Here is a 16,234-nt window from a genome sequence, read left to right as displayed (position 1 = left end):
AAACAAGAAGTAGTTATTCTGCCAGTGGAGCACAAAGGAAATTTCAAGTAACACTGTACATAAAACAAAACAGAACAAAACAAGATTTCAGTGCAAATTTATACGGACAGTAAACTGTATAAGTTCTACAAAATACCAGGCCTTCACAGATCAATCTAATTTGAAATTCAAGCACTTTTGAACTTTTAATGAGTGTTCTTTAATGAAGACCCTTACTATTTTAGAATTTTGTCACATTTCTTTCTAGAAACTGCTTTAAAGAGGACTGGTAGAAACCATGGGATTACACAGAAGCAATGTTAGAATCAGAGATTCTATTCATAACCAAGATGCTGTATAAATCATGTTAGAATATAACAAAATATATGATTGCTTAAAAAATTATATTATAATCAATGATTATACCAAATAGCCCATAATATTAGCGTATAGTTTTACCACATCAAAAGTGACTTACTGGGCCAGCCAGTGGCTCAGAAGGTTGGCGCTCCGAGCTCCTAACTCCGAGTTCGCCAGTTCGATTCCCACATGGGCCAGTGAGCTGCGCCCTCTACAGCTAAGATTGTGAACAACAGCTCTCCCTGGAGCTGGGCTGCTGTGAGCAGTTGGAGGTCGGCAGGTCAGCGTGAGCTGTCGTGAGCTGCTGCGGGCTACCATGTGCTGCCAGGAGCGGCTGGTGGCCAGCATGAGTAGCCAGCAGCCAGCGTGAGAAGCCATGGGCTGCTGTGTGCTGCCATGAGCAGCTGGTGACCAACCTGAGTAGCCGGCAGCTGGTGAGAGCTGCCGTGAGCTGCTGTGAGCAGCCGACTGACGACCAGTGACTGACTGCCTCAGCCAGGGGGAGCGCAAGGCTCATAACACCAGCATGGGCCAGGGAGCTGTGTCCTACACAAGTAGACTGAGAATCAACGGCTTGAACCGGAGTGGGGGGGGGGGGAGGAAGGAGGGGGCGGAAGAAGGGGGGAAAAATAAGTGACTTACTTTAAGACCAATACTGCTACATAATACCATGTTTCCCCGAAAATAAGACCTAACCGGAAAATAAGCCCTAGCATGATTTTTCAGGATGACATCCCCTGAACATAAACCCTAAAGTACCTTTTGGAGCAAAAATTAATATAAGACCCCGTCTTATTTTCGGGGAAATACAGAAGTTTAATTTTTTAGATTTCCAAAAGACTTTGGTGGGATGATTCTGGACAGAACTAAACTTACTGACAGTTTCTTAAAAGCAGAAACACCAGAAATAAGAATTTTTCATCACAAAAATTTTTTTTAAATAAGTTTTTATTTAATTACAGTTGGCATAATATTAATTAGTTTCAGGTGTACAACAGTGATTAGACATTTATATAACTTACGAAGTCGTCACTCCAATAAAATTTAGCACCCATCTGACACCACACAGTTGTTACAACCCTCTTGGCTGTATTTTACATATCCCCAGGACTATTTTGTAACTACCAATTTGTACTGCTTAATCCCTTCCCTTCCTCTCATTTGGCAGCCATCAAAATGTTATCTATGAGTCTGTTTATTTCGTTTTTTAGATTCCGCATATAAGTGAAATCATATGGTATTTGTCTTTCTCTGTCTGACTTATGTCACACAGCATAATATCCTCTAGATTCATCCATGTTGCTGCAGATGGCAAGATTTCATTCATTTTTATGGCTGAGTAATGTTCCATTCTATATGTATGTACCACTTCTTCTTTATCCATTCATCTGCTCACAAACACCTAGGATGCTTGAAAGGAAAGCACTTAAAAATCACCTTCCTGACCCTGGCACTACTACAAAGTACCATGATGACTACTGAATGGCCCTGGCGGTAAGGACGATGTCTGCTCAAACAAAAAATTTTACTGTGTGTTAGGTCAATACTTCTCTTTACCTTCTAATTACTCAGTAACGTCTCATTCAGTACCAGAGCATAAAAGAGACTACTTACCCACCCCTCTGCCAAAAATGACATAAATGAAGTGTTACTTCATATTCCAAAACCCTAAAAATAAATTGTAAGACTCAGGGACTCCCCTGTTTTATAAGAACACATTTAATCACCACTTACGGAAAAGAGACACTCTACATGCATAATATTACACTTGTTAAAAGTAGTCAAGGCCTAAAAAAAAAAAAATTTAAATTTAAAAAATAGTTAAGGCCTCAACAACGAAAGACCCCAAATTTCCAAAGCAACGTTGAAAAGAAGAACAAAGTTGGAGGTATCACGCTACCTTAGATCAAACTACTACAGTAATCAAAGCAGCATGGTATTGGCATAAAACAGACACAAAGATCACTGGAACGAACAGAGCTCAGAGATAAACCCACACCTATACAGTCAATTCAGCTACGACAAAGAAGGCAAGAATGCACCATGGGGTGAAGACAGGCTCTTCAATAAATGATGTTGAGAAGACAAGACAGATACGTGCAAAAAAAATAAAACTGGATCACTTTCTTACACCATATACAAAAATAAAATCAAAATGGATTAAAAACTTAAACGTAAGACCTAAAACCATAAAAGTCCTAAAAGAAAACAAGCAGTAAACTCTTTGACATCGCTCTTAGCATTATTTTTTGGGATATGTCTTCTCGGGAAAGGAAAACAAAGACAAAATAAACAAATGGGATTACATCAAACTAAAAAGTTTTTGTACAGCAAAGGAAACCATCAACAAAACAAAAAGACAACCTACTGAATGGGAGAAGATATTCTCCAATGATACGTTCAAAAGGGGTTAATATCCAAAGCATATAAGGAACAATTACAACTTAACACCAAAAAAATCAAACAGTCCAATTAAAAAATGGGCAGAGGACCTGAATAGACATTTCTCCAAAGAGGACATATAGATGAACAGACATGCGAAAAGATGCTCAACATCACCCATCATCAGAAAAATGCAAATTAAAACCACAATGATGTATCACCTCACACCTGTCAGAATCGCTACTACCAATAAATCATCAAACAAGTGCTGGCGAGGATGTGGAGAAAAGGGATCCCTCGTGCACTGGTGGTGGGATTGCAAACTGTTGCAGCCACTGTGGAAAACAGTACAGACATTCCTCAAAAAATTAAACAGAACTACCTTATGACCCAGCAATCCCACTACTGGGTATTTATCTAAAGAAATCCAAAACACTAATTTGAAAAGACATACACTCAGGGCCGGCCCGGTGGCTAAGGCGGTTAGAGCTCCGGGCTCCTAACTCCGGAGGCTGCCGGTTCGATTCCCACATGGGCCAGTGGGTTCTCAACCACAAGGTTGCCAGTTCAATTCCTCGAGTCCCACGAGGATGGTGGGCTCTGCCCCCTGCAACTAAGATTGAACACAGCACCTTGAGCTGAGCTCCCGGATGGCTCAGTTGGTTGGAGCACGTCCTCTCAACCACAAGGTTGCAGATTCGACTCCCACAAGGGATGGTGGGCTGTGCCCCCTGCAACCAGCAACGGCAACTGGACCCGGAGCTGAGCTGCTCCCTCCACAACTAAGACTGACAGGACAACAACTTGAAGCTGAACAGCACCCTCCATAACTAGATTGAAAGGACAACAACTTGACTTGGAAAAAAATAAAAAAGTCCTGGAAGTACACACTGTTCCCCAATAAAGTCCTGTTCCCCTTCCCCCAATAAAATCTTAAAAAAAAAAAAAAAAGAAAGAAAGAAAAAGAAAAGACATACACTCATATGCTCCCCTATTTTCATTGCAGTATTAGTCACAATAGCCAAGTTATGGAAGCAACTCAAGTACCCATCAATAGATGATTGGATAAAGAAGATGTGGTACATTTATACAATGGAATATTACTCAGCCACAAAAAAGAATGAAACCTTGCCATTTGTGACAACATGGATGGACCTAGAGGGTACTACACTAAGTGAAAAAAATCCGAGAAAAACAAATACCATATGATTACACTTATATGTGGAATCTAAAAAACAAAATAAATGAATAAAAACAGAAACAAACTCAGAGATACAAAGAACTGATGGTTGCCAGATGGGAAAGGATTGGGGGGACTGGGTGGAAAAGGTGAAAGGGATTACGAAATACAAATTGCCAGTTACAAAAATGGGGATCCCCAGTCATGGGGATGTGAAGTACAGCATAGGGAATATAGTCAAGAATATTGCAATAACTATGAATGGTGTCAGATGGGTACTAGGTTTATCAGTGTGATCACTTCATAAGGTATATAAATGTCTAATCACTATGTTCCTGGAATTAATATACTGCCTGTCAACTGTAACTAAAAAATCAATTTTAAAAAACTTAAAAAAGATTAAAAAAAAAAACTTAAAAAAGAATATGGCATATAAGCCTTAATTGTCCGATCTGTCCCAAGGGCCCCATATTCTGTGGGGCCCCCATATTTACATACATAAAAAATTTGGTCATTTTTCTCCTATTCTGTTTTGTTTTTATAGTAGTCAAGGCCTTTGTATGCCTATATTTAGGTATTTTAAAAACTCACAAAGTTGGCCTGATTATTTAAATGAAATGAGTAAGGTGTGTGCAGAAACAGGCCTTCAAAGGAAGTTAGGAAGAAACTACCTAAGAACACTGATCTGTGGACGTCTCTGATTACACACATGTATCTTGGCTAGCACTGTCTAACAGAACTGTCCAATGCAGTAGCCACTAGCTACACTTCACTACTAAGCTGAGGAACTGAAGGTTTAATTGTAGTTAATTTAAATGGAAATAGTCACATGTAGCTAGTGGCCAATTAGTACACTTTTAGACATACATGTGTTTACAGCTATTATAATTACCCACAAACTAAGATTTCTTAATTCCAGTCATAGAAAAACATTTGCAGTGTAAAATTTTTTAAGTCTCAGGATATTATTAGATGACAGACAAACCAAACAACTAAAGTAAAGTTCCAATTTTATGCAATTTTCCCCCCAAAGTATTACAAATCTATTGTAAATATACATTAAATCTGTAATTTTCAACCAAGGATCATTCTGCCTCTCGCAGAAATGTCTGAGACATTTTTGGTTGTCACAATCTGGGGAAGGGGGGGAGGGGCAGGGACAGTGCATCTAACAGGAAGAGGCCAGGGGTGCTAGTTAACATCTTACAATCCAAGGACACCCCCCTAAGAAAGAAATTAGCTAGTCTAAAAATATAAATAGTGACTTCATCAAGAAATCCTGTATCAAGTCTTAAAACTAACCAGCTTAGGAAGAAATTCTCTCCACAAAACGCAGACACAAAAGAACAAAACTTGGGAAGCCTCAACTCTTTACTCCCATTCTCTAACCAATTTACTACTTACAGAATTAGGCTATAAAGAAAGGACACAGGGCGGACGGATGGCTTAGTTGGTTAGAGCGCGAGCTCCGGGCAACAGGGCTGCCAGTTGGATTCCCACATAGGCCAGTGAGAGGCGCCCTCCAATAGAATGAAGTTAATGAGTTGCCGCTCAGCTCTTGGGTGACCAGATGGCTCAGTCGGTTGGAGCGTGGGTTCTCAACCACAAGGTTGCCAGTTCGATTCTTCGACTCTAGCAAAGGATGGTGGGCTGCGCCCCATGCAACTAAAATTGAACAGGGAACCTTGAGCTGAGCTCCCGGATGGCTCAGTTGGTTGGAGCGCGTCCTCTCAACCACAAGGTTGCCGGTTCAACTCCCGCAAGGGATGGTGGGCTGTGCCCCCTGCAACTAGCAACGACAACTGGACCTGGAGCTGAGCTGCGCCCTCCACAACTAGGACTGAAAGGACAACAACTTGAAGCTGAACGGCACCCTCCACAGCTAAGATTGAAAGGACAACTTGATTTGGAAAAGTCCTGGAAGTACACACTGTTCCCCAATAAAGTCCTGTTCCCCTTCCCCAATAAAATCTTTAAAAAAAAAAAAAAAAGGACACAGAGAAATCTGAATAGGAATAAGCATTAACTTCACTAATCCAAACAATTTTTCTTACCCTCAGGAAAACCAGCAGAAGTATTGTATCGACAATTACTGGTTGCCAGATGAGAGGGGGGGTTGCATGAAAAACGTGAAGGGATTAAGTAGTCAAAATTGGCCATTACAAAATAGTCACGGGGGTGTAAAGCAGAGGGAATATAGTCAATAATATTGTAATAACTATGTATGGCGCCAGGGGGGTACTAGACTTATCAGAGGAATCACTTTGTAAGTTATATAAATGTCTATGCTGTACTCCTGAAACTAAGGTAATATTGCAAGTCAATTGTAATTGGAAGATAAAAAAATAATTTAAAAATAATTACTGGTTAAAGAAACTTACTGGGCACTCAAGTACCTGAAACAAAACTATCAGTGAGACAGTACTTGGTTCACATTAAATAAATTTAAGTTCTGGTCTTGTGTACTTGACTATGGCTTTAAACTTAAGACTAAACATCTGGAAAAAAAAAAAAGCCATTAAAACAAATCTATGTTTTCTACACAAGGTTAAAAAAAATACTAAGTTCAGGGGCCGGCCCAGTGGCTCAGGTGGTTAGAACTCCATGCTCCTAACTCCGAAGGCTGCTGGTTTGATTCCCACATGGGCCAGTGGGCTCTCAACCACAAGGTTGCCAGTTTGATTCCTCAAGTCCCGCAAGGGATGGGGGGGCAATGCCCCCTGCAACTAAGATTGAACACAGCACCTTGAGCTGAGCTCCCGGATGGCTCAGTTGGTTGGAGCGCGTCCTCTCAACCACAAGGTTGCCGGTTCGACTCCCGCAAGGGATGATGGGCTGTGCCCCCTGCAACCAGCAATGGCAACTGGACCTGGAGCTGAGCTGCGCCCTCCACAACTAAGACTGAAAGGACAACAACTTGACTTGGAAAAAAGTCCTGGAAGTGCACACTGTTCCCCAATAAAGTCCTGTTCCCCTTCCCCAATTAAAAAAAAACAAAATGTGTGTACTTACAAAAAAAATTCTAAGTTCAATAAATGATTAAAAAATACTTGAATACCTTTCCTCAACTCAAAAGACCTTCCTTTTCAAAATCATTTTTACCAAACTCTATCAATGAGAAATAGGCAATACAGAGTTCCCAATTTAAAATACTCCCACGTTAAAATTTTCATTAGTTGCTTGAACTACACATACACTGTTTTAAGAAAAAAATACTATAAATTTTACAAAAACCAAAAGACGAACTGACTTTTCTTCTACACTGATACCTCTTCTTCTATCTTGGGTTCTTTTTATTAAATGAACTCCACACACAATTCTAAGAATACATTTCCTTTACCAGAAATCCAGTCATGGATTCATCAGTTGTGTGTATGATTTTTCAAAATTAGTATTAGGAACTCAGAGAATATTATAAAAAACCTAAATAAATATTCGGTTTGAAAGTCTAATATCTGAAAACCTGAAAAATGCTCATTGTTGTAGGATTCCTTAAAAGGTAACAAGACTTTCAAATATTACACATTTTAAAAGCACCCTTCCAGGGAACTATCTACTATTTCAGTAAAGTACATAAATAATTACTGAATTTAAGCTTTGAAATGATGCAACCAAAGAGGACTTATAAAAATCACTAAATTCAGTTTTTCCTACTTTCAAAATAACTAGAAACAAAATATAAATTCTGTTATCAATAGTCTAAAATGGACTCTGTGTTAAAGACTAAATCCACTCAAATAACAGGTCACGTAAGACAACTGCTATGTTCAGTTGGCAAATTATTTCATGCACAAATAAGGCACCTTACCTTGCTTTCACTGATTTCTCGTATCCACTCTTTTACCAGGTTATTTAATTTTCCCAAAATTAAAATTCTGTTGATAGAGCAAAGATCAATCAAGTTGTTTGTTATTCCAAATCATTACTTATCAAAATGAAAAGGTTTCAATAAGTGGCTTTCTAAATTGTAAATTTTTAAGTTATCAGAAAGTATGTAGTAGCTAGATATATGTAGGTACTGTTACATTGGGTAAGGCATTCCTTTAGCTGAGTAAGGCGTTCCCCTTTCTCCTGACAATTCTATACTATGATAACCGACAGCATCAAAAATCAAAATTAAGGGAATAGAATTCTATGTAGAAAAAGTTTTTTCTAAGTATCACTTTTGTAGGAAACATATATTTGGGAGAATAAGTTTTTCTGAGTAGAGAATGCCTCAAAATTCGTTTCTTATGTTAATAAGAAATTATAAAAATACACACACACACACACGTTTACCTGCGCTGCAGTTCCTCTTCCTCTTCAAAAACCCCAAAGGGCTTCAGAGTCTCAATCAGTTTCTGTGTAAGCAGGCAGTCAGTCTCCTTGGGGGCTGCTAAGCTGATAGGAGAGGTGATGCCATAGTGCTTCTGCGGCGGCTGTGTTTGTTGTGATCCCTGCGTTGTAACTGGACTACAAATGGAATTGGATACAATTACTGCCAAAGAATGTCTACAGTTTGAAGCAAATCAGCATGACTAGAAAACCTGCTTAGTAAAATACATTTCTAAACATAGTTGGTTCTTTGCCACACCTCAAAAAACTTTACTTACAAAAGACGTTTTACTTGTGTTACAACAAAAGTAACGAAAAGCAAGTGACCAAATGAAATATTTCTCTTCCCACTCCAAGGAGTTTAACTTTGTCACTACCTAAAACATCCAAAACTCTAAGAATCCTGATCAAATATACTGCTGGAGAAAATGCAATCTAGACAAGAAGTAAACCAAGATATTTTACTTCTTGAAAAGGAGCCAAAATCTGTTACACTATTACTTCTAAAGTAATGATAAACATACTACAAAAACACTATCTTTACCAATACAAGAGACTCCCCAAATGGAACTGAACATGACTCACAATGAATAAAATTTCAGACAATAGGGCATAACATAAACATAACAAACTTTGGGGAGGGAGAACTATATTCACACTAAGCTTGTGACAGATTTTTAGTAAGAGATTTACACTTCAACAATAATGTTAGCCTAGAAGTTTTTTCCATTTTAAGAGAAATTCAGATTTTTAAAAAACCAATAGGATTTTAATATAACTGGTGTAAAGAAACGGCATGCTTTAAAGACTTTAGAAAACTAATTTGACTTGGATTATTTTTTGGTGAAAACAATTGTTTTTTTATCCATCCTTATAATTAACTTTATAAGTCAATGGACAAGGACTCTAAAGATAAGCACAATTATTATTTAAAAACTAACAAGTCAAATAACATACAAAACAAGATAGGGGCCTAAAGGAATAACCTAACATCTGGATCAGTTATATCCCCCAAATTCTGTTTCTTAAAAAATTATTATACACACATGCCCCTCCACTGTTTTTTAAGTTCTAAATACATTTTTCCTTTTTAAATTAAAGTGCAATAATCTACTTTGAGAATAACGTGCCAGGTTCAAGAATCCTATGCAGGTTACGTCCCATTATGTATTCACCGCCTACTGGCTGGGTTCTGGTTTATACTGTGACTGCTGGACGGTGTTTCATAGTTTGTCTTCTGATATCAACACAGACCTAAGAATGCCATGAAGCTCATACTGTCTGTTACTAATTAGCTACTGGGCTGTATATCACCTAATCAATGTTTCCTGGTCTAGTTATGCATTGTCTCAATTTTAACACAGATTTTACAGTAACATTTACTAAATAAATATCAGACTTATTATCTCTTGCAGCAGTTAATTCATCACTTCCTCCTACTCCCTTTTTTTCCTTGAGTTTTTAATGAGTTTATTTGAGCCAAACTGATGACATGCTGGGAAGCAAGATCTTAAATGCTCCCCTTCGTCCTCTCTTAATCTAATTTTTTCAGAGCTGGGGATCTACATGGGCACCAAGAAACATCTGAAGATTAAATACCTTACATCGATGTCCTATTTTTCAAATTTATGTAGCATCACCTATGATGTATATACAAAATATACAAATTAAGTGTAAGTGTATTCATGTCTTGGTGACTACGTTTTCATCAGTCATCAAATAGTTATCAGGTTCCATAAAACTGACATCAAAAAGGTGGCCCTCAAAACTGCCTAGACATTTCAAAATCCTCCTTCACACCATACTCTATCAGAGAAGTTAGGTATTAAATGGAAAAATGTACACCTACCACACATCCTAATTACATTCTTTTGTACTGTTCACTGCTTCATGCGTCTCTCCAAGTGAACTATAGCCCTTCATGACTATCCCAGAATTATGAAGTTTTACAAATTTTAATTTGAGTAGAGCCAGAAATGAAAACGAGTGTACAGTTCATTCTAGCTCGACTTGGTTCAAAGAGATTGTTTTGTTTTTATTGTTTTGAGCAAGTAATCTGTTTCTCTGTATTCCTTCCCTTTCTTAAATTCATTACCAGTTTAGATCAACAAAATATGAGTACCTATTCTCTGTGGGGTTAAGATTCCTCGCTTATCTTTGCTATTTTTTTCTTTCTCAAATATTCAGGTTTTTCACCATCAGAGAAAAAAAAAATGCTTGGAAAGCCGCCTATATCAACTCTATTACCAGAATATTTGGATACAGACTCGGATTTCTAAATTCACACCAAGTCTATTCACCGTAAAATTTAAAAAAAAAAGTTGATGTCTGCATTAGTTTCCACATTAACATTTTGATTGGGCAACAAATCACATGCAAGTCATAAATTTTTATTTACTTTATTCATAATGTCACATCATCTATGATAAAACACATTTATTTGCCCCATCTAATTCAAGAAAGGACATATATAGTACATATTTATATATGTATACATATACATATATTTAATTCAAGTATACATACAGAACATATTAATTAAATAAAAATAAGTCACAACCAAACAAAAGTAAAGAAACAAATACATGTTCTAAAAGTTACAAGATACCTCTGCCTCCAATAAAAATGGCTTAATCTTAGCTAAGTGGCAGGGCTAGGAATTCCAGGCTGCCAGATGCTTTGAATTTCCAAATATCCCAAGTAAAAACATTAACCATGATTATGCTTTAAGTGGAGGAAGTTAAGTTTTTCCATTTAATTTTAATATTAGAAATGAAGTAGGGTGATAAAACACAATTTATGTTGTTGTTCTTCTAACAAAACAAAAATACACACTGCAATATTGGATAATTTGAAAGTTTCTGCTTTACAGACTCTCCTAGAACCAAACACCAGACAGCTATCAATCCCAAGAATGCCAAGCTCTTCCTCCCATGTGTGAACACATTAGACACTTGCCCATTGTCCATCACTTCCTAGAGACATTTTTACCAGTATTTAGCCTTCTTCAGACATTATGCTATTTTAAAAATAAAACTTCTACAGTTATGTGAAACAATGGAAAAAAAACTAGATATATAGTATGTGTGACTCATTAAAATTTCTGGTTTTCAATATCAAGAACACTTTTGCTTTTCTTGAGCAACTGATTTACTTTCATCTCATTAACATAATTTATATTTACCTTTAAGATATTGCCTAAATTCTTAGAATGAAACTGGTGGCAATTCCGCAAGTTCTCTACAAAAATCCAAATACCACTGTATTACTGTAAGAACTATTTCAGTACCCTAATTGCTTCCTGTTTTATATCTCTATCCTTATTCTTCCTTTTCACCCACTTTTAATACAAACACCTTGATAGTTTTTAACATGTGACTAAAGTCTTAATCCTGGGCCGACCCAGTGGCTCAGGTGGTTGGAGCGCTGGGCTAACACCAAGGTCACAGGTTCGATTCCCACATGGGCCAGGGAGCTCCACCCTCCACAGCTAAGATTGTGAACAACGGCTCTCCCTGGAGCTGGGCTACCATGGGCTATCGTGAGCAGCCAGCAACCGACTCCTGGGGGGGGGGGAGGGGACGGACACACTACAGGATGCAAGGCTCATAGTACCAACATGGGCCAGGGAGCTCTGTCCTGCACAACTAGACTGAGAAACAATGGCTTCAACTGGAGTGGGGGGACAATGGCTAGAATCGGAATAGAACCAGAGTGGGGGGAGGTGGAAGAAGGGGGGGAAGTCTTAATCCTTTCTGGATCAGAGTAAGACACACATACTACATATATACAGTACATATACAAACAGTACATACACAAATTTTGTTCCCTCTCAAAATCACACAAATGACAGCAAAACACTCCTTCCCCCGTCCCACTTCTTTGGGGACAGGGAGGGGGAAGAAGAGGGCACAGTGTTAAATGTTTTCAGAACCTTTCCCTGAGAATATGGGGTACTTTCTTTATAATATTTAAAATATTTTCATCGGGGGCAAAGCTCACACAGACACATGCCCATGTCTCCTTTTAATTTTAACAACATGCTATGTAACAATTCCATTCCAACTACTCCAATTCTGACTCTTGACAGTTTGATCCCCCCTTGCCTTCTACGCCCTTGCCATGCCAGTATGCCATCTACACTGCTATTGAGTGTATCTTCCTAAATACAACACAGCTTCCTTAAAAACCCCTACGACTTCTGGTAATGACATTCAAAAATGTGTCTTACAAAGTCTGCTCTCAACTCAGAAGCACTCTAATAAAGTAGAAAGTAGGCCTGGTTTCACTTCTGCCACTAGTTATATACTATCATTGGTAAGTTGTATCTCTGTGGATTTACCTTAGAATTTACTATATCTCTTCTCTAAGTTGGATGGCAAAGTAGGAATTTAAAAACTATCACACGTTTATAACACTGAAGAGCAGTTTCCAACCGCAGAAAGTTTTTAAACCAATACTCTAAAGAAAGCTCCATCATTTCCCCATGCTAGGCTGTCCACGACCTGATTCTAATTATGACAAATATTTAGGTACTTAGAAATAGCAACACTTTTGTGAAATTAGCATATGATTGCAGGCTGATTATGGCAATACTTGTTTCAAAAATTTAGGCATCCAACTTAACCAAAATATACACTCTGAAATATCAAAAACTACTTTGGTACAGTACTTAAAAAGTGAACTCAAATAGCGCACCTCTCTATGGTAGTTAAACTGCAGATTAGTGGCCATAAATCCTAACTATGATCAATCTTTGGGTACCATGTTTCCCCAAAAATAAGACCAGGTCTTATATTAATTTTTGCTCCAAAAGATGCATTAGGGCTTATGTTCAGGGGATGACATCCTGAAAAATCATGCTAAGGCTTATTTTCCGGTGAGGTCTTATTTTCGGGGAAACATGTTATGTTATTATTGATAACTATTTCAAGTTAGTGAGGAAAGTTTGGAATACTCACATGGCTTTAGTAATACATAGTAAAATCCAAATTCCAGATGCAATGATATTTCCAAGTATTTAAGAATTACAGAGCTATTTCAAAATGTAAAAAAAAATGAAGAACACTATTTTCAGAACCACATTTAAACATGACACAAATCCCAAAAGCCATACACAAAAACAGACTTGCCTACATAAAAATACTCCAACCTTTATATAGCAAAAATACTTCATAAACAAAGTTGAAGCAAACGATAAGTGAGGAAAAGACACACAACTGATGTCAGAACAATATTCTTAATCCATATAGAGTTCTTAAATCGCCAAAAAAAAGTTTCACTGCAAATCAGGGAACCAAATTAAGACAACCATTTTCTGCCACACAGGAGGAAAAGATGACGGACATCTAATAAAAACTAAAGACATTATAAACCTCCAATGTTGGCAATGGTGTAAGAAAATGAGCACTCTTAACCATCACAATGCAAGTGAACTTGGTACATTATTTTAAAAAGCAATATTCATCGAAATTAAAAATGCATATATCAATTTTTGAAGTTTATGACTAGCAATTTCACCTCTAGCAATCTATCTTACAGAACTACTAGGACACAGGATTCAAACTGAAGGTCCTGAAGTTGCAAGACATATCCTATTTAATTCACATTTTAATATATAAAATATTACATAAAAATCCAAACGTCCAGTATGTATTTACAAGAAGCGGAGTACAGCATTAGGAATACAGTGGAAATGTAATGGCTGTTCGATGGCAGAGGGATAGTGGATGGGGGGGTGGGTTCACACAGTGTGGGGGATATAAAAGATAAACGTCTAAGTATTATTTTGTCTTGTGTACCTGAAACTAATAAAACAAAAATCTAAATGTCCGGCCACTCCCAGGGTAAGGATACAATGGATTAGAAGACAGGCCAAGCATAGTACAGCTACAAATCTGTACAGCGACAACAAGCTTGAAATGAGCAGTCCCTATCCCAGGGTTATCCCCCATCCAGGGGGCATGCTTGGAATTTGCAAATAAATACCTCTCTTGACCCTGTACGTTCAGGAATTTGACCCTTTTCATAGAACTCATACAAAAAGATATCCCAGGTTGTTCACTGCATAATTACAGGAGATTCTTATAACGTCATGCTATGTGATATAAAAAGAATGAGGCAGGTATTACATGCAGTTGCATGGAAAGATGCACACAATGTCAGGTGAAAAGCTGCAGAATATAATTATGATAATAGCTAGTATTTATGGAAACCCCAACATATTCCAGGTAGCATAGGAAGCACTTCTTGACATTATTCCCAATTGCTCCTAACAACTCTACTAATTCTCTCCATTTCACAGATGAAGAAACTAAAGAGAAAAAAAGTTCACCTAAGTTCCCTGCGCCAGGATACGAACCCAGGTATCTGACTATGATCGTAACCGGTATGTACAGAGGCTGAAGTGCCTCTACACATCTTTCACAATAGAACGCCTTATATCTTTAAAAATTATTTGTGCATCATGTTTCTATGTGCATAGAAACACACCAAGCAGAACTGAGATTAGAGGAGATTCGCTTTGTATTTTATGAAGTTTTGTTTCAACTTGTTAAAATTATTCTTAGAAATAAGTATGAATGATGTCATACAAGTCAAAAATCTTCTAATGCTACTATTCACCACTAAATTAAGTTTGAGTTTGGAAGCTAAAACCACCCCCTAAGATCATTCCCTGGCAGAAAGGGACACCAAACAAATGTTCAATTTAAAACAATAAGTAGCTTTTTGATTATTAACTAAAAACTCAGTTTATGCTAATCAAAACACATTATTTTAAAGATGTGAATTAAAACAAGAGTTTAAAAACAGATTTTTCAGTGCAATACTCTGTGATTAGAAATAGCAAAGACAAAGCAAATCATGCTTTATTTATTGCTCCAGAAAACTGTTAAGGCATCCAAAGCTATCAAACTTTGTCAATCCAATTTTCCTAAAAACACCTTTTTCTCATTTAACTTATTTTTGCCAAAAAGTACAGCATAATAAATACTTAGGTTAAAATTTACCGAACTCTTATATGTGTATGAAAGACAATGCTAAATTAAAATCAGGACTACAAAGACATCCTCTGTTCTCAGTGAATCTCAAAATCTTGTCGGGGATTCAGGTCCTTAAACACAGAACAGCAAAGTAAAAAGTTAAGAGAGAAGCGCACTCTAAATGCCTGGAAGGGAGGGGGGAAAGTGCAGTCTAGGCAGATAACACAAGGAATCGCCAATGGTGTTTTCCGGAATAGTTAATGTTTAATGGCTTTGCATCCCAATTTGAACAAAGCTAATACTATTACTGTGTTTCCCCGAAAATAAGACCTAGCTGGACCATCAGCTCTAATGAGTCTTCTGGAGCAAAAATTAATATAAGACCCTATCTTATTTTACTATAACACCCACTATAATATAATGCAAGACATAATATTACATATTGTAATATATTATATTGTATATATAATATACAATATGTATATTGTATATACATAATGTAATATATCATAAATGTAATGTAATATAACATAATATATAATACCGGGTCTTAATTTTTGCTCCAAAAGAGGCATTAGAGCTGATTATCCAGCTAGGTCTTATTTTCAGAGAAACATGGTAATATATCCCTGCCTCCTTATATTGGGCATTTGGTATATGTTGTGGCCCATTATATTAACAGGATCAAATGCCTCAAAATGTATACCTACCAGCCAACAGAAAAAAAAACACTTTATCATTTCTTTGTAGTTTTAGTCAGTCAAGTTAAAAATGAAAGCTGAACTTGATATTCATAGTTTTCTTTGGAAGCATTCAGATAAATCACAATAACTTATTTAATGTAACAATTCACCACTGTATAATTTCCTGTTTAATGGCCTTCAACTTAAAACATAATGTGCCCATTCAGATAAAGCAGGAAAAAAGGACACTGGACAGAAAAGGAATAAGGGATCTTTCTAAAGTATGTGAATGTGCATTAAATATTAATTCTTAGCAGAAACAGTACAAATCTCCTTTCACAGTAAGCTTAACT

At 37.2% G+C, this 16,234-nt stretch overlaps 1 protein-coding gene across 4 annotated transcripts in view; it reads right to left on the bottom strand.

Annotated features, from left to right (window-relative positions):
• The window catches only part of PAPOLA (poly(A) polymerase alpha), a 61,815-nt gene that overhangs the window by 38,785 nt on the left and 6,796 nt on the right, over nt 1-16,234 (bottom strand). For all 4 annotated transcript variants that reach the window (XM_074326966.1, XM_074326967.1, XM_088797474.1 and 1 more), the window contains exons 2-3: nt 8,180-8,353; nt 7,710-7,776 (exon numbers count right to left, since the gene is read on the bottom strand). In XM_074326966.1, coding sequence (XP_074183067.1) covers nt 7,710-7,776; nt 8,180-8,353 — 241 coding nt within the window. The remainder of the gene's footprint in view (nt 1-7,709; nt 7,777-8,179; nt 8,354-16,234) is intronic.

This window comes from Rhinolophus sinicus, chromosome 3 (assembly GCF_057876585.1).
Source record: "Rhinolophus sinicus isolate RSI-liver-muscle chromosome 3, RSI-T2T, whole genome shotgun sequence".
In the NCBI taxonomy this organism is placed as follows: Eukaryota; Metazoa; Chordata; class Mammalia; order Chiroptera; family Rhinolophidae; genus Rhinolophus; species Rhinolophus sinicus.
Note: the sequence above shows the minus strand (reverse complement) of the source record. Positions and strands in the feature narration are given on the sequence as shown.